This window comes from Mirounga leonina, unplaced genomic scaffold, assembly GCF_011800145.1.
Source record: "Mirounga leonina isolate KUSES-001 unplaced genomic scaffold, KU_Mleo_1.0 Mir_114, whole genome shotgun sequence".
In the NCBI taxonomy this organism is placed as follows: domain Eukaryota; kingdom Metazoa; phylum Chordata; class Mammalia; order Carnivora; family Phocidae; genus Mirounga; species Mirounga leonina.
The window spans coordinates 22,602,176-22,621,920 of record NW_023270265.1 but is presented as its reverse complement, the minus strand read 5'-3'; the positions used below and the strand labels follow the sequence as shown (position 1 = coordinate 22,621,920).

General features: G+C 37.3%; 1 protein-coding gene across 1 annotated transcript in view; it reads right to left on the bottom strand.

Annotated features, from left to right (window-relative positions):
- The window catches only part of CC2D2B (coiled-coil and C2 domain containing 2B), a 90,210-nt gene that overhangs the window by 53,343 nt on the left and 17,122 nt on the right, over nucleotides 1-19,745 (bottom strand). Inside the window, exons 9-16 of the mRNA XM_035020550.1 lie at nucleotides 16,949-17,158; nucleotides 14,024-14,121; nucleotides 9,580-9,720; nucleotides 8,164-8,272; nucleotides 7,845-7,963; nucleotides 4,926-5,103; nucleotides 2,494-2,644; nucleotides 1,088-1,235 (exon numbers count right to left, since the gene is read on the bottom strand). Coding sequence (XP_034876441.1) covers nucleotides 1,088-1,235; nucleotides 2,494-2,644; nucleotides 4,926-5,103; nucleotides 7,845-7,963; nucleotides 8,164-8,272; nucleotides 9,580-9,720; nucleotides 14,024-14,121; nucleotides 16,949-17,158 — 1,154 coding nt within the window. The remainder of the gene's footprint in view (nucleotides 1-1,087; nucleotides 1,236-2,493; nucleotides 2,645-4,925; nucleotides 5,104-7,844; nucleotides 7,964-8,163; nucleotides 8,273-9,579; nucleotides 9,721-14,023; nucleotides 14,122-16,948; nucleotides 17,159-19,745) is intronic.

The window sequence follows — 19,745 nt, the reverse complement described above, 5'->3', positions numbered from 1 at the left end:
TTTACTGTCTCCATAGTTCTGACTTTTCCATAATGTCATATAGTTTGGGTACAACAATGTTTTTTTTTAATTTAATTTAATTTTAATATGTTATGTTAGTCACCATACATCATTAGTTTTTGATGTAGTGATCCATGATTCATTGTTTTTGTATAACACCCAGTGCTCCATGCAGTACGTGCCCTCCTTAATACCCACCACCAGACTCACCCACCCCCTCACCCCCCCGCCCTCTAAAACCCTCAGTTTGTATCTCAGAGTCCATAGTCTCTCATGGTTCGTCTCCCCCTCCAATTTCCCTCCCTTCATTTTTCCCTTCTTCTCCTAATGTCCTCCATGCTATTCTTTATGTTCCACAAGTAAGTGAAACCATATGATAATTGACTTTCTCTGCTTGACTTATTTCACTTAGCATAATCTCCAGTCCCATCCATGTTGATGTAAAAGTTGGGTATTCATCCTTTCTGATGGCTGAGTAATACTCCATTGTATATATGGACCACATCAAAAAATATGTGTTTAGATGGGGAGGCAGAACCATCTTTTTGTTATCATCATTCTTTAATTTTTAAATGATGGAATCTACTTAGCCCTTTATATTTACTGTTTTATTCAAACACAGCACTATATATAAACCAGTATTACCATTTTTATAGATTTTTACTGAACTTAATTCTAGTAATCCTACTTGTGGTATGATCTAGAAATTAATCCCAAGTTCTCTAAGAAGTCCTAGGGCATAGAGTAAGATTTCTAGGATTTTTCTTCTAGCAAGTTGATAATGCATAAATGATTCTTTCATAATCCAGAATGGTTGGGAGATACAAAGGATCCAGAAATAAAATCCTTGGGAGTCTCGGCCTCTGCCTGCAAGAGCTATGGAACCACTTCTCCCATCATCCCTGTAACTATAAACCTAAGCATTAAAGAGATACATTCACTTACATGTAAATCCAAATGAAAATAAATAGTCCAAATCAACTAGACTGCTCTTACCCCTGCTAGAGTTCTCCCTTTTACTGACACAGGTTCTGTGTGATGGTTTGCTGAGGACTGGCATTATTTTTCAAGCATAAAAATTTATTACCTGCAATAAGCAGATCTTAATGACTGTGACATGGGTGTCCGAGGAATACCATTTTCATCTAAAGCCCATGATAGAGAGTAGCTCAGTTTTCCTGACGTCAAAAGACAAAGTTCCTCAGTTCCATTTCCCTCAAGAAGAAAAGGTACATCTATTTATAAAAAGCATTAAAACATGACTTTTTAATAAGGCATAGAATGTGACACATTGTAGATTTTTTTCTCCCTGACTTTACTTGTGAAACCCCAGGCTGTTCTGTGGTGACCCCAGGCTCTAATCTCAAAACTCTCTCTCATTTTCCATCTATGGTACCTCAAGGCAGACCACTTCAAACAGACTACAAAACAGAGAGGAAAATATTGATCTGAAGACCTAGGGATGGACACCTCTGTGATACTCTTCTTACTACTAGAAGCTTTTTTAACCATTCTTTCTGGAAGTGGCTTCCAGCAGGAAACGACTGCTGGCTGCAGAACTAGGGGCAAACCAGCTACTACTCTGTCCTCTTTCCCTATCCTCCTGAGTCTTCCCCCTCTATCCATTTTCTTTTGCAATCTCCAGAGAGCTTAACAATACTCCTCGAAACTTCTGCTGAGTTCCTGGGGCTCCTTAAATTTTTTGCCCTAATTTCTTTTCTCCTGGGTTCCCACAACCCTATTTTCTCGCTTCAGCTGGACTAAGCAAACTACATTCCTGTCTTATTCCTGTCCTTCCCAGGCTTTTTTGCCTACTTATTTCCTTCTGTCTCCTCATTGCTCATTTGTTCATACTTCCTTTTCACTTGCTCGTACACAAGCAGCTGTGAAACTCCTATTTAGGAAGGTGAAAGAAGGTATCTGGGGGAGAAGGAGAGGAATGGAAGTGTTCTCACAAGCCTTGTCCCCTGATGGCAGCTCTCAAAACTTCAAATGCTAACTTGAATTTCATTGCGTGAGGAGTGAAATCAATTGAAAGACAAGTGAACAGAAACATGCCTTCTTCCTTCCCTCCTGTTCTCTTTTTCTTTCACTCCTCCTCTACCTCCCTTCTCTATTCAGCTCAAAGATGCATCAAAACGTCCCGTCCCGTCCCATCCCGGAGCATCTCTGGGCTTTGCTAAAGGACAGGCAGAAGCGGAGCAGTCTCTCTACTCAGAAGCAGAGCTCCTGTTCCAGAGAGTGTAGTGCTCTTATCTCAGGTGATTTAGGAAAAGCACAGGTGCCAATTCCAAATTTTAGATTTCCCAAAGATCTGATTCAAGACAGTTTTAAAAATGTTAGTTTAACATCTGAAAGGAGAATTTAATACACTTTAAACCTAATACTGTAAACACAATGCTCTTTACTCATATAAATGACCCAGGGTCAGGTACGACATGGAACTCGAGAAGAGAATGAAGGTGGGGAGGGGGACATGTTAAATAAACTTACTGCTTCCTACTTCTCCATAAGCAGGTATGACCAGCTCATCAGAGCTAAACTCTACATATTCCAAAACAGTTTTGCTTTTCAACTCTGTGTTGTTAGGTAAAGGTAAATATAGTTTTGCCAGTAAGCTTGTCCTTTTACTTATCTCATAAACCTAAATATAAAAGAAATGGTTGATAGGTCACTGAACATACAAAATGGGGGGGGGGAGCTAAAATGAGAACCCTCAATTAACACATTTTTATTCCTTTTTAAAAATACTAGCATATAAAATAGGTATTTTTCTAGAGCATTTCATCCACATGATTATGAGAAGGAGATAATCCTAAGTCCTTAAAAATATAATGCCTTTTACTGGTTTCAAAGAAAATAAGTTGAATTAAAGGATAACAAATATATTCTGAGCATATAGGTACATATAACACAATACCCAAAAAACTTACTTTTGTATAGCACTTTTAAAGTTCTTTATCTCATTTAAGCCTGATAAAAATGATTAGGAAATAGGTATTACTTTTCTAATTTTATAAATGAAGAAATTGAGGCTCTATATGAAACTACATTCATAGAAATTCAGGTTGAATTGTTTAGGAAAAGGGGAGATTCACTGGCTCATAGAATCAGAGGAGAAGTTAAACAAACCGTGGGAGGCAGGGGAGGGAGAAAGAGTCCCGGAAGAAGGAGTAAGGGAGGGGCTGAGTAGACAGCTCCATAGATGTCTACTGGATACTAAACCCAGGTCTTCTGATTCTGTATGCGGTTCTTTCTACTACCATTCCATCAAATCCAGTCAAATCTGGTTTCTGGGACCGCAGGGCTGGAGGCCCGATCCTGGATAGTAAATGTAAAGGTAGAGGATTCCACCTCCGTAAGTGAAGTCTCCTGGGAGAGCCTCGTCCCCTGATGGCAAACTCTCAAAACCACTGTGTGACTGGAATGGAGTGTCAAGAATGAAAATGGGCCTTGTTAAGTGGGAGAACTAGAATGTTCAAAAGCTCAGAAGCAGGAAATTGCAAGGATGTATGGGGGGAAAAAATCAAGCAGTTCAGTTTGGCTAAAGTGAAAAATGAATAAAGAGGAATGATAAGGAGTAAATTCAAAACGTAGGTCAGAATCTGTTAGGTTAGGGCATATAGATTTATTTTGCAATTTCTGCAGTTGCTCATGGTGTACTTTATCCCCAGCTAGATTCCTTTCTTTCCCTGCCTCTTAGTTTGCTACGATCATGTTCTAAGTGGTAGGATGATGAAGGTTTCAAAATACACATTTATCTCCTTGGAGTTAGGGCAAGTTTTATACTTCAAGTGGTTGGATTATTACGTCACAATTTATTTTAGGTACTACAGGAAAGTATATTCAGTATATTTTTTAAATAGGAATTTCAACAGAGGCACATTGTAAGATGATAGAAACTTGATAGTATACATGAACAAAATGAATGTAGCCTCTGATCAGGGATAGAAAAAAATTATTTTAGGTATTGTAAAAATACCTTTGATTTAGATTTGTAATTATAATTCTCTCCCTACTCCCCAAACCTCACTCTATCTTTATTCCCTCCTAACTTTCCTTTCAGGTCTAATTGCAAGTTTAGCCCCTATGTTAGCCATCAAGACTTCTTATCTAGACTCCTTTAATGTCTCTAATTTTTTTCCATTGTCCTATTTTTCCTTCCTTTAGTGCAGGGGTTCTTAATTTTTTTTTTTTTAAGATTTTATTTATTTGAGAGAGAGAATGAGAGACAGAGAGCATGAGAGGGAGGAGGGTCAGAGGGAGAAGCAGACTCCCCGCCGAGCAGGGAGCCCGATGCGGGACTCGATCCCGGGACTCCAGGATCATGACCTGAGCCGAAGGCAGTCGCTTAACTGACTGAGCCACCCAGGCACCCTAGTGCAGGGGTTCTTATGGTGGGGTCTTTTGATAGGGATCAGTAGTCTGTTATGTGTATGTTCTTTCATCAGATTCTTAAAGCAATACAAAACAGAAATGAACAAATAGATGAATGAATGAATGAATGAAATACACACATACATACAAATTCAGCAAGATACTGAAATCACTAAGTCAGGGCTGAGACAATTTGGAGAAATCACTCAACACTAACAATAGCTGTGCTACACGTTGTAGTTTAAATAACCCTCTTCCATCACACCAGCAAATGAACAATAGTAGTGCTGCACATCCAGGGCTGATAAGAATTTTAGCAGGAGAGAATGGAAGTATTTAGAACAACCACAAATCAAGTAATTTTGTACTTGTAGCATAAAAGACTATTGCTGAGTTATAAATACATTATTTATAAGTATCTTGCCTACCCATATAGATCAGTCATCTCTAAATAGAAATTACTTGTCACCATATAACAGTAACTAATGAGAGATTTAAAATTACAAATGGCATAAAATAAGATACAAAAGTAAATGACAATGGCATACCTCCAAGCAAATTGTTTCAGGCCAGTATATTAACTGAATATTGAAAATTTGCTGAAACATGACTTTAAAATCAAACTGAAGAGGCGATACTGAAGTGCAAGAAACCTGTTTATTGTTGTATAATATTTTAATAAAATACTTAAGCTTCTGAATTTTGGCTCTCCTCTTTTGTTCGTGCCTAAAAATTAAATAAATCTTTAAAGGATCCTTGAAAAACAAAATGGATACAAAATATTGTTCTTTTCAAAATGCACCTAAGCATGTTAAAATATGACCATTTTGAGGACAAATGCTATCTTAAAGCCCAATAACGTTTGCCTATGTGTGGATAAAAGCCTCTCCTACTCTAATGTTTTTTTAAAGAAGATATTTACTCAAAAATAGAAAGAGAACTAATTTAGGTACTATAAATCACTCAGCAATTTATTTTACTAAATTGAAACTTAAAGAGATTCTGGCACTTACCCATCATAAGATGTCTTATAAAAGGAGAAAACTGAGGGACTTAGGAATGGGGAGGAGCTTGAATTTAAAATTTGAAAATATTTTCTAACTTCTAGGAGAAAGACACACTTTTAAAAGAAATATGCCATGTTTTCAATAACCTCACTGAGGTGGCTCTCAGTCAACAGGCTTGTTGTATCCTCTTTAAGGTCTTTAAAAATCCCTTTAGGCTTTAGGTTGTACACTCTTTTTCTCCAGGACATTCTTTCTCTAACCACAAAGATCAGAGAGGCAAGCCAGATTCCCCAGGGTTTCTATTAAACACTTGCTGGGAAATAAACTGATCCCTTAAGTGATATGAAATTCCTAAAGAGAGTCTTCTAGCCATTCATTCATTTGCTCATTCACCCAACATTTATTGAATACCTTCTCAGCTGCAAGGCAACTGACCTAATGATGTTTAGGACTTCTCTTTTTCAGAAAGATAAGCTTTAGGTTGAAACATAACATGCCCTTCTGTTCTCCACCCTAATTGTCCTAGGCATCCAGTATCTCCTGGCGCCCAAATCTGCCCACGTTCTCTGTAACCTTTTCAGAGGGGCAGGAGACAAAAGATTACTTTTTTTTTTTTCCTTTTTAAAGATTTTATTTATCCATTTGACAGAGAGAAACACAGCAAGAGAGGGAACACAAGCAGGGGGAGTGGGAGAGGGAGAAGCAGGCTTCCTGCAGAGCAGGGAGCCCGATGCGGGGCTCGATCCCAAGACCCCGATGTCACGACCCGAGCCGAAAGCAGACGCTTAATGACTGAGCCACCCAGGCGCCCCAAAAGATTACTTATTTTTCCTATCTCCCTGTTGGCCTCTTCTAATCATCTTCTCAATTAACTCTAAAGAAATATGTTAGGTACATTTCCCCTTTATGTTGCCCTCTGAAAGTAGTTTTAATAATGAGCTCATGAACTGATTATGAAAATTCATTACTTCAGGATTATATTTATCCTCAGGAAATCTTGCCTTTTTCATCACCTATAAACTCTTTATAATTCTTCTTTAATCCCTGTATTCCCTTCATCTCTATCCTTGCCATCAGTATATTCTTCTTTCCTAGAGAATCGATCCTTATTCAACTAGACATTTTAAATGGATAAAGACAGCAACGCCTCACAACAGCAATAACTTTCAAAAGACAGCACACATCCCATTTCCTTTTGCCTTGACTTCCACTAAGTTTTAACCTCCATTTATCTTCCTCCTCCTCTTACTTCTAACTTCCATTTTATGGCTCTTGTTTTCTTATCCTCATGTAGGTGGTCCTTTTGGATGCATGTCTCACATAATAGTTATCTCAGGCACTGTTGGGAAGTAGGTGTAGAAAAAACAAAGCTTTCCTCCACTGCTGCACCTTGCTGGTCAGAAAGAGAGCAGTGGTAATTGTGCTTTTGTGTCTGCCACTCTTTATGTCATTTTAAATGTAATCATCCATCCAATCATTTCATAAATATGAATATTTTGGGGGCATTTACTACCCTTCAACACTGTGCTAAATGATGCACATTCACAATACTCAAAGATGAATTGGTACAAAGTGTCTCATGGGACAGGGATGTCGAAAAGTTGGACTTAAGTTCCGTGTTCTAAGTTGTCATATCTTCTTTAAAGGAGATGAGATCTGGGGCGCCTGGGTGGCTCAGTCGTTAAGTGTCTGCCTTCGGCTCAAGTCGATTCCAGGGTCCTGGGATCGAGCCCCGCATCAGGCTCCCTGCTCGGCGGGAAGCCTGCTTCTCCCTCTCCCACTCCCTCTGCTTGTGTTCCCCTCTCTCGCTGTGTCTCTCTCTGTCAAATAAATAAAATCTTAAAAAAATAAAAAATAAAAATAAAGGAGATGAGATCCGTAGGCCCAGAGATGGGAGAAATGGGGATCTATATTAGATCTGTTTTTGCATGAAAGTCCTAGGAATAGGGAGAAAACAGCTCAAGGAAAAAGTCACAACTGGGAAGGAAAGAAGTTTGTGTCAAAGTAGAAAACTGCCCAGAGGATCCTCCAGATACAGAATACTTTTTATGAAAGCAAGAGGTCCCCTTAGTAAGCAAGGGCAACCACATAACCTTATTTTTTACAGTGGCTTTATATCCTACCTATCTATATCTGAACAAAAATTACTGCCATAGCAAAACAAAACAAAACAAAACAAAACAAAACAATCATTAAACCAAACAGGTTTATGTCCTACCTCAGTCATGAATTAGAAGTGTGACCCTGGACAATTTACCCTTCCATAAGCACAAATTCCCCCATCTCTAAGATGAGGATAATACCACAGAGCTATGGTTGCAATTAAATGTGCAAATGCATTTAAAAACTTAAAGTAAAGTGCCCAGCTATGGGACTAACTCAAGAAATCTAACACTATTATTAAAACAATACAATAAAGAGATACTATATAATGAAGAAATAATCCTTTAAAATGCTTACAGTGAACACTTGGATAAATTTGTTAATTCTGCAGTGAAAGAGAGTTGTGGCATCAAGGTAATTGGCCTTATTCTTTTAATATCTGATTCTTCAAGTTCTGAAGCTAAATATGAGAAGTTCTAGAAGCCAAAATATAAATATTTAATATACAATGTAAGTTCATTGCTTAAGACAACCATTCTTAAAATTAAACTTTTATTTCTTATGTTTGTCATTTTGTTGGGTAACTGTTACAAATACCAAGACTTCTTATTCTACCAAGCAATTAAATATTATAACCAGTTAAGAGGAGTTGAATGTTATTTTGCAATATAAATACCTCCTGTTTTTCCCCATTCTTAAATGCTTTTCCTTCAGTTTTCTTCTCAGTTTCAGACATTTCTAACAGTTCTTCTTGGTTTTGTTCATCACATTTATTCATTTTTATCCTAATTAATAATAAATATAATTATTTGAAGCAGAAATAGTGGAAGTATTTGAGATTTGTTACTGGTGTTGCTAACACACATATACACATACGACCAATCGCTTACAACAAACAATTTTACATCCCAAGGACGATCGTAGTGAGAATAAGAGTGAGTGGTGAGCAGGCACAGGTCCAGAGCTACGGTTCTGAACAAGCTTATGGCATCCATGGCTCTCCTTTTCTGCTCAGGGGTTCAGAATGCATGTGTGTATCAGACTCGTTTAAAGAAATGGAGGCAAGTAAGCAGGTTTACATGAATTCAGGACTCTACCACATAAAGTTTCATGCTGGGTAGGTTTAAAAATTGTCAGAAGCACTTACATTAAAAACCACTGCAGCGGGGGAAAAAAAGTCAACAAAGTAAACATCTTTCTTAATAGGCTGAAGTTACACTAATCTCCTACAGTTTTGAAAAAAGACCATGGGTTGTGGGGAGGAAACCAGTTATTTCACTGAGTTCACAAACAGCTTAAGTGATTAACAAGTACAGGTTTTAATTGTAACCATCTCCTCCACTAACCATGTTTTTATGACTGTATGTTTCACCTAGAAGTATGATGGGTCTGTGTGCAGCTTTATAAAAAGTGCCACACTGTTTTCAAATGGCTGTAACATTTGCATTCCCATCAGCAATCAATGAGAGTTCCTGTTGCTCAATATCCTTGTCAGTATTTGTTATTGTCTTTTAAATTTCGTTTTGTTTTGGATTTTAGTCATTCTAAATGGTGTATGGTATATTCACATTGTGGTTTTATTTATTTATTTATTTATTTATTTTAAGATTTTATTTATTTATCCGACAGAGAGAGACACAGCGAGAGAGGGAACACAAGTAGGGGGAGTGGCAGAGGGAGAAGCAGGCTTCCCGCGGAGCACAGAGCCCAATGTGGGGCTCGATCCCAGGACCCTGGGATCATGACCTGAGCTGAGCCGAAGGCAGACGCTTAATGATTGAGCCACCCAGGCACCCCTCACATTGTGGTTTTAATTTACATTTCTTTATTGACAGGATATGATGCTGAACTTCTTTTCATGTTTGCATTTGCCATCCATATGCCTTCTTTAGTGAAGTGTCTGTTCAGTTTTAAAAATTGAGTTGTCTTATTAAGTTTTAAGAATGATTCATATATTCAAGGTACAAGTCCTTTGTTGACTACATTAAATAGCTGTCTAGCTTCTGGATTTTCTCCCAGTGACTGTGAATTCCCAGTTATTCGTGAGCAGTTCCTCAGGAGCCCTATCAGAACAAATAGACAAGCCACTCACCTTTGAAACTGTAACTTTACTGGGGTGCTTGTAAACCCTTGCCGTTGTCGGAGGGATTTTATTTGTTTCCAAGTCCGTAATATACTGTGTAATAGAGAGAAGTCTTTTCCCCTTTCTAAGTCATAGAGCTGTTTTGTATTACTACAACAATAAAGGTAGATCAAAAATACATTGGTGGGTTAGAATTATAAATCATTAAAAATGGCCTAGGAGAATGTAACTAACTCTTCTGGATACCCTCACCTTATGATTTTTTTTTCATTTTACCCACATCTTGGTATAGCTACTGAAATTCCATTAATTAATTCCTTTATGACTTGAAGATTTTTCACTATTCAAAAGTGCTCTGCTAAAATCCAGACTTTTCCAGATGATCTGGTCATTCTGGAGTGTATTTATTATATTTTTTTCAGATTAACGAATGAAACCATTGCTTCAAATTTAGAGGTACTTTGCTGGATGGGGTAGTGATCATATTATTTGGATATTGAGGTAATATACTGTTTTAAAAGATGCTTATTCTGTTTCATGACTTTACAAACACACTATTAGTATGACAAATTACACTAATTGACTTTCTAATGTTAAATCATCCTTGCACTCCTGGAATGATCCCAATTTCACTGTATTATTTGATAGAATTCTGCTTAGCATATCTGTAACTATGTTTATGAATGAAATGGGGTTGCAACAGTTTTTGTATTGTTATCAAGTTTTAATTTCAAGGATAAAACAACCTCAGAAATGAAGTTAAGAATGTGGCCTTTTTTTTTTTTATTCTTTGAATTTGTGAAAATAGAAGTTATCTTTAAATCAGAGGCTCCCAACCTTTCCTATATCAGAATCACCAGAGGGCCTGCTTAACATAGATTGTCAAGCCCCACCCCCAGAATTTCAGATTCAGTAAGGCTGTGGTGGACCTGGTAATTTGCATTTTTAACAGATTTCCAGATGAAGCTGATGCTGCTGGTCTGGGGAACCACATTTTGAGAATCACTGTTTTAAATGTTCTACCGAATCCTAATTTTGTCATCTGAGCCTCAAGTTTTCTTTGCAGAAAGATTTCAAATTACCGATTTGATTTCTTTAACAATGATTGAACTACTTAGGGTTCTTCTTCTTCTTCTTCTTCTTCTTCTCCTTCTCCTTCTCCTTCTCCTTCTCCTTCTCCTTCTCCTTCTCCTTCTCCTTCTCCTTCTCCTTCTCCTTCTCCTTCTCCTTCTCCTTCTCCTTCTCCTTCTCCTTCTCCTTCTCCTTCTTCTTCTTCTTCTCCTTCTTCTTCTTTCACTTGTTGGATATATGCTTTGTTTTTTTTAAGATTTTATTTATTTATTTTAGAGAGCAAGAAAGAGACAGCACAAGCGGGAGGAGCAGAGGCAGAGGGAGAGAGAATTCTCAAGCAGACTCCCCGCTGAGCGTAGAGCCCAACATGGGGCTCTATCTCATGACCCTAAGATCAAGACCTAAGCCAAGATCGAGAGTCAATGCTCAACTGACTGAGCCACCCGTGCACCCCAATTCTGGTTGCATTTTTGTACAGATTTGTCCTTCCCATGTAAATGTTCACATTCTTAGGCATGAAGTTTTTCAAAGTATACAGCATGGGTAATAATGTCCCCCTTTCCTTCCTGATATTGTATATTGTATATTTGTACTGTTTCTTTTCTTTTGTTTTTTTAAAAAAGATTTTATTTATTTATTTGAGAGAGAGTGAGAGAGAGCACAAGCAGGGGGAGGGGCAGGGGGAGAGGGAGAAGCAGACTCCCCACCAAGCAGGGAGCCTGATGTAGGGCTCGATCCCTGGGATCATGACCTGGGCTGAAGGCAGACGCTTAACCAATTGAACCACCCAGGCACCCCATGCTGTTTCTTTTCTTGATCAGCTTTGCCAAGTTTATCAAATGTTTACCAAACATTTGAGTTTACTGATTCTATCATAGCTCTCTTAATTTCTGCTCTTTATTTCCTTCTATTCTTTTTCCTAACTTAAGAATGCTTAGCTCATTCATTTTCAACCTTTCCTTTTTCTCTCATGTGTATTTAAATAAACAAATTTTCCTCTAAGTACTATTTTAACTGTACCACAAATTTTCATATATATTAGTTTTTAATCAGTAAATTAAAAATCCTAATTATCAATATGATATCTTCTCTGAAAAATAGATTATTTAGACATGTATTTCTTAATTTCCAATCATATAGATTTCCTAGCTATACTTTTGTATTAGATTTCTTTCTGCATTGAATGATTTAAATCTGTTGAATATATTGAGACCTTGAGATTTATTGAAATAACAGAACATCAACTTTTGTAAATGTTCCCCGTGTTCTTGAAGAGAGTGGCATTTTGCAGTTGTTGGGTACAACGTTCTCTAACTATATATTAAGTCAAGTTTATTCATCATGTTGTTCAAATCTTTTATATACATACTGAATTTTTTTGGTCTACTTGTCCTGAGAGGAGTGTGTAAATATTGCCCAGTATGTTTATGAATTTGTTATTTCTCCTTGCACTTCTATCAGTTTTGCTTTATTTATTTATTTATTTCTTCATAAGAGACAGAGAGAGAGAGGCAGAGGGAGAAGCAGGCTCCCCGCTGAGCAGGGAGCCTGATGCGGGACTCGATCCCAGGACCCTGGGATCATGACCTGAGCTGAAGGCAGACACTTAACCATCTGAGCCACCCAGGCACCTGCTTTATTTATTTTGAAGCCATTTTATTGTATGCATATATGTATATATGTGTATATTCATATATATGAATACATGTTAATTAAACTGCATCATTTTGATGTGGCCCTCTTTATATCTAGCAAAGCTTTTTGCCTTTCAAGATCTATTTTACCTTATATTGATATAGCTATGCCATCTTTATTTTGTCAGTGTTTGTGTGATTTTTTTTCCCATTATTTCTATTCTCTTTTTATATCCTTATGATCTAGATGAGTCTCTTATAGATAACATATAATTGGATTTTGGTTTGGGATTTTTTTTTCTCCTTTTAAAAAATTTTTTATTGAAGTATAGTTAGCACACAATGTTACATTAGTTTCAGGTGTACAACATAATGATTCTACAATTCTAGAAGTTATACTATGCTTACCCCAAGTATAGCTGTCACCATACAACACTAGTACAATACCATGGACTATATTCCCCATGCTTCACCTTTTACCCCCATGACTTATCCATTCCATAACTAGATGCCTAGAACCCCCACTCCCCTTCACCCTCAACTCCCCACCCCCCTCCCCTCTGGCAACCACCTGTTTATTGTCTAGATTTATGGGTCTCTTTCTGCTTTTTGTTCATTCATAAAATATTTTTTGTTCAATCATATTTTGTTCAATCATAAAATATATATATTTTAAAGATTTTATTTATTTATTTGACGGAGAGATAGTGAGAGAGGGAACACAAGCAGGGGGAGTGGGAGAGGGAGAAGCAGGCTTCCCGCTGAGCAGAGAGCCCAATGCGGGGCTCAATCCCAAGACCCTGGGATCATGACCTGAGCTGAAGGCAGATGCTTAATGACTGAGCCACTCAGGCGCTCCATTTATTTGTTTTGTTTTTAGAGTCCACATATAAGTGAAGTCATGGTATTTGTGTTTCTCCATTAGACTTACTTCACTTAGCATAATACCCTCTAGGTCCATCCATGTTGTCACAAATGGCAAAATCTCATTCTTTTTTATGGCTGAGTAATATTCCACTCTGTATATATACCACATCTTATTTATTCACTCATCTAATGATGGACACTTAGGTTGCTTCCATATGGATTTTTAAAAATTTTAATCCAGTCTATCAGTCTAGACAAAAATGGAGCACTCAGCCCATTTAGATATATTTAGGTTTAACTCCATTTTCTTTTATGTTTTTTATTTGTCTCATCTGCTTCTATGTTCCTTTTTCTCTCTTTTCTTGCTTTCCTTTCGATTGTTTGAATATTTCTATATTGTCTCATTTTCCTCTTATATTGATTTGAGACATATATCTTTTTTCTTTTTTTTTCAAAGATTTTATTTATTTATTTGACAGAGAGACACAGCAAGAGAGGGTACACAAGCAGAGGGAGTGGGAGAGGGAGAAGCAGGCTTCCCGCGGAGCAGGGAGCCCGATGCGGGGCTCGATCCCAGGACCCTGGGATCATGACCTGAGCCAAAGGCAGATGCTTAACAACTGAGTCACCCAGGCGCCCCAACATGTGGTTTTTTTAATCAATTGATATTAAAATTACAACTACTTTCATGTGACACTTCTATGAAATATTTTTACACAAAACTGGGTCTAAAGGAAAGGTTGGAGCCATTTCTGTAATTGCCTAAAGAGTAGGGACCTTCTCTTTTTCTTATTTTATATCCTCCATAGCAAGTGCAATACTCAGTTTAAAGAAGTTACTTGATAAATGCTTGATAAATACATTAATGGTCCCAAACCTACCTTATCTGCCAATAATAATCTTGTAAAGATTTTTTGGTCAGTTGGCTTATTTCCAAATTTTCATTTGCTAGTTTGGTAGCATCTGTCAGTGCTTTCAGCTACAACAAAGAAAAGAGCTTTTCGTATATTCCATTCACTGTTACGAGCACTCCAATTTCTCCAAAGGTCTAGGTGTGTGCAGCAGAAGCACAACTGTATAACTTTTTGTGTATTACTGTCTTATCTTCCAAAATACATTTCATATAAGCACCTTGGGGTAGAACTGAGAAGAGCCTCAATATCTAAGAAATAAACATTATACCTAGAACTTTCTAGGTAATCAGCTCCTCAATTAATGTAAAAAATGCCAGTCAATCAAGACGGCAGATTGAGCCCAGGAATCTACCTTATCTTTCACCTAAAATCCCATGGTTATAGAAAAAATAGCTGTTTATCTGTCTTTATCCATATCCACTGCCAACATTACATCCATATCTATACATGTATATTTATAACTGTGTTTATATCTATATCTGTCTATAAAAATGAATGCGTAACATAGGAAAATAAGAAAAAATAAAATCAAGAGAAAACGATATGCTGAGGAAAGCATAAGATAGAAATATCCTCAGAGAATGTCCATAGAGAAATAAAACTGGAGGAACCTGTACCCTAAAACATATGTAGGAGAAATCTGTCATAGTTAGGAACAGTTTGTAGGAACTCAGTCTAGAGTCAATTAATATAAACTTTTACTGGAAGAAATCAGAGAAGACCTCAACAAATAGGAAGACATACTATAGTTCTGAATGAGGGAACACAATTTTTATAAAGATAAAATTTCCTTCAAAATTAATATAATAATATAATGTAATCACAGTAAATATGGTAATAGAATTTTAAAAATAGAAGTTGACAGACTAATTCTAAAGTTCATATGGACGATCAAATCTTTAAGAGCATACAAAAACATTCTAGAAAAAACGAGGAGTCCTTTGTTCTACTACATTATAATTTAATAATATAGTAATTAAAACAGGGAAGGACTAGGCCATACGTCAATGGAATAAATAGTCCTTAATCTATGTAAATATGTGAAGCCAGTTTATAATAAAGGCAGAATCTTAAATTAGTAGGAAATTATGATGTTTGGATATTAGGCTAAACTTTTGGGGGAAAGAAACTGAATTGGAGCCCAATCCACAAGACACAAATATAAACTCTAGACCGAATAAAAGCCTAGAAATTATACATACACACACATGTATATTATTAGAAGAATATATAAGAAGATAACTATAATTTTGGTCTCTTAGACACTATTGGTTGCCCTTGAAAGGTCATTTTTTTTTTGTTTGCAGAACCCCAATTTTGTTCAATTGCTTAATCATCTTCCACATGTTTCAGAGGTAAACCCTGATTAGCCATTTGTAGCAATTTCATTCTTTTTGCTAGCGCTGGTTTAGGCATAATCATGTGATATAGTTCTAGCTAAAGAGACAGGAGGGGAAATTGCCCATACGTGGGGGAAAGGCTGAAGAGGGTTCTCAAAGCGAGATACTATGCATACTGTGTGTCTGGTCAGCATGCCTTGAACTGGAACAGCCAGTAGTTTACCTGACAGGAGCTAACCAAGTCAATTTGCTGAAGATGAACATTAGAAAGAGAGGAAAAAAGCTAGGGTTGTTGATGATATTGTTGAGCCACCAAATCAGCCAACCCTAAAGTTGCCCTAACTTGGGACTTGTGATGTAGGAGGTAATACGTTTTCCTTATTGTTTAAAGCAAATGAGAGAGCGTTTTCTGTGAATTGCAACCAAAGGCATGCTGACTGATACACTTGGGGTAGAGAAGGTCTTAGGAAGCAAATGACAAAACCTAATATACACAAAGGAAAAGATTGAAAGATTTGGGGCGCCTGGGTGGCTCAGTTGGTTAAGCGACTGCCTTCGGCTCAGGTCATGATCCTGGAGTCCCAGGATCGAGTCCTGCATGGAGTCCCGCATCAAGTCCCGCATCAAGTCCCGCATCAAGTCCTGCATCGGGCTCCCTGCTCGGCAGGGAGTCTGCTTCTCCCTCTCCCACTCCCCGTTTGTGTTCCCTCTCTCGCTGTGTCTTTCTCTGTCAAATAAATAAATAAAATCTTTAAAAAAAAAAAATTGAAAGATTTGATCTCAGAAAAATTTTAATGTTTGCCAAGAGACACAAAAAATGAAACTAAAAAAGCAAGTAAATGAGAGGTACGAATTCATAAAAATAATCGGTGGGCACTCATTTGATTTCTTTTTTTCTTTTTTCTTTTTCCAAACTTTTATGTACCCTTTATGCTGTCATTGGATGACTGGGTTAATCATTCTCAGACCAAGACTTTTCACATTTTATATGAGATTCAAGATCTCTAATATATTTTTTTAAGATTTTATTTATTTATCTGACAGAGAGAGACACAGGGAGAGAGGGAACAGGGGGAGTGGGAGGGAGAAGCAGGCTTCCCGTGGAGCAGGGAGCCCGATGCGGGGCTTGATCCCAGGACCCTGAGATCATGACCCAAGCCGAAGGCAGACGCTTAACGACTGAGTCACCCAGGCGCCCCATCAAGATCTCTAATATTTTTACCAAAAATACTTTATTAGAAGACTTAAAACAACCATATGGCTCTTTTAATCTTTTCAAATACTCTTCTTGAATCATAGGACCAAGAATACCACTGATTAGTGAACCATTTGTAAGTACTAAATACCCTGCAGGATATGTTTGAGGCTACCTCCCTGGCCAGTCAACACCCAGAGTTTCTTTTTAGAAAAACTGAAAGCAACTATTGTTCTAATTGGTTAAATACTTAAAATGCTAAGGGAATATGTTCTAGGATAGCTTGCTCTGTATTATTTGTTTTCCCTTTCGATATTAAATGTTCGGCTCTATAAATATAATGAAAGCCATTCTCACCTTCTCATAAAGCAGCTGAGATAAATTCTGTTGCTGTCTGTCCTGGAAACACTCATAAAGTTGAAGCAGCCTAGCACATAATACTTGCTCTTGATTGAAGAGAGGATGATGGCTGAATTGGAAACCCACAATGTTGAGATCTAATTGGTACATTTCCCTTTGACCTTCCATTTTGTTCCTAATAGAGCTTTCCAGATCAGGTTTCACTGCCTTTTAAAGAAAAATATGTACACAATGTTGATTCTTTCTTTTGAAATTATAAATTTCCTTGTAAAAGTAACACATTAATTGTAAGAAAATTAAGGGATATGGTGAGTGCTGTGAATTGTGTAAGACTGATGGATCACAGACCTGTACCCCTGAAACAAATAATACATTATATGTTAATAAGAAAAAGAAAGAAAGAAAATTAAGGGATATAGAAAGCAATAAACAATAATTTGATCCTTCTTCCTTGAAATTGATTATGGCCCTTGATTTCATAAAATATATTTATATTACATCCACTTTAATCATCTTGCTATGAATTATTATCAGATACTTTACTGTTGTGTGCTGGTAGAGTTTAGACTTTCAAGTTATAAGCCCTGCAACGATTTCCTATAGCAACACTATGACAAATGGTGTTTAGATCTGTTGGGTCAATAGTTCCAACTACCTTATGGTCTAATAGTCATCTATGGGCCAGTGTTAAGTGGCAAACCCTTACTAAAACGCTGTTCCTATGTGAATATACTGGTAATCCCCTGGAAAATTCCCTGGAGGGGCTCGGACCCTCCAAGCAAGTGCTAAGGAGACCATCTTTCTTTATATATGAGACTGTCTCCACTTACAATACAAAAAATATAAATAATATAAGCACTCATTGAGTGTCTACTATATGCTAAGCATTTGGATATGGGTTAGCAATTGACAGATTGCCCCTAAATTAGTTGAAGTCTGTGGGCCTTAAATTATATACAAAATGATTCAATTATGTTTTAGTACCCTATTCTGAATTTAAGCACATTTGTTTGAATACGTATGTGACTTGTTTTCAGCGATATAATTTGAGAGGGCTAATGGGTTACTTAGCATGTACAGTCTAGTTTGTGAATGCCTAGCCACTCCCAGTAAGATCCATGACTGCATCTCCCTGAAAAAGAGAGCACAAGCCCTCTCTCTGGACCAGTCTGTGTAACAGAACATGATTTCCTGTCTGTGCCATTGCTATTACAACTGCTGTCACACTGAAAAACTGTTGTCCCACCTCTGCCTGGCATGGCAGATCCTCAAGGACGGCAGGTCACAGTGTGATGCCTGCATTTCTCCCTCCCTACTCTCTCCTGAGCTAGGAATCTTCCCATTTTCTCACTGCTTTGAGGGAAGGCAAGAGAAGAGTCATAAAATTTGTTTTTGTTTCATCCTTACTTTATAAATCTCTATTCTCTATGGAAGGACCAACTCAGAGGGGAAAACCTGCTCTTGATTCCACTTATAAGATTTAGTCAATTGGTAGTAAAATGGTCATTTACCAGGCATAAACACCAACGAAATAAACAGTTTTGGTATTAAGCAACCAAATTATAAACTTTTAAAAATTAAAGTTCCTAAGCTAGAGAGGACTGTCTTATTGAACAGATTCTGCACTGATCAGTTAAGTGAGGGGATTAAGTGAACTTCTAGAACTAAGTTAGACTAAAAGCACAAAGATCTAGGAATAGTAAGTCAAAGGCCAGATAAACGCACAAAAACATCCAAGCTGATGACAAGTGTAAAATCTACATAAACACATAAGAGAATGTTAGAAGAGGGAGTAAAGGGCATAGTCAAATGGTCAGCGAAAACTCACACAGGCAAATAAGACCTGGGGCAGAGGAACGTGGCAGAGGCAACAGCAAAGAGAGGGCTTTGGTACTCGGGCAGCTCTTACCTGTGCTTCAGTCGCCTTTATATTTCATTTATTCTGGTGAGAAACCCCAAATGAGCCTTGCCTCTAAGTCTAGCTGGACAGAGTAACAAATGTGGAGAAGATAAAAGGGAAAAGCAGGCAGAAGCATTTGTCTGACGCAAATTCCAGAACATCATCTGTTAAGGATGCTACAGAATGAATTTTAATACTCAGTTTAGATGCTTGGTGAGTGACATTTCCATTTATTTCCAAGTCTAAAAGTCCATGAAATACTGAAATTATGCTTGGATGAAGCCAGAACAGATGCACTTAAGGAAAAAGGTACTTGTTCAGCCCAGTGGTTTCTAGTTTGGGATTCTGGTGGTTACAAAGGTCAATCCGGATGGTGGTTAATATTTCTCCAAAAATTGTATATTTTGCATTTATTTGTTATCATTCATTCACAATTGTTCATTCATTCACGCATGCATGCGTGCATTTATTCATTCAACAAACTGCCATTGTTTCAAGGATCTCTCTCCCTAAGAATGGTCTCAATTATATAATTTTGTTAGAATATCTGTGCTTTATCTTCAGCAAAATTTAGATGAAACATATTGTCACCATAAGGTATAAAAGTTATGCCACATAATAGCAAAGAACAGGATAAGATAAAAACTAGGGATTTTCTCTCCTCCCTCTTTCATTCTTTTATTTTTATTTTTAATGGAGATGGGTGTTTTTAGTAACCAAACTGGAGAAAACAGAAAGATATTGCAATGTTGGGTGTGTATGTGTATTGGGGAGGGGGGCTCACTTACAAAATGTCAGTGAATGTGTTATATTATAAATTAGGATGGGGCAGAGACATGCCAGTTTCTCATGGTATTACAGGCACCATGCAAAAAATAATCTTTTCTAAGATTA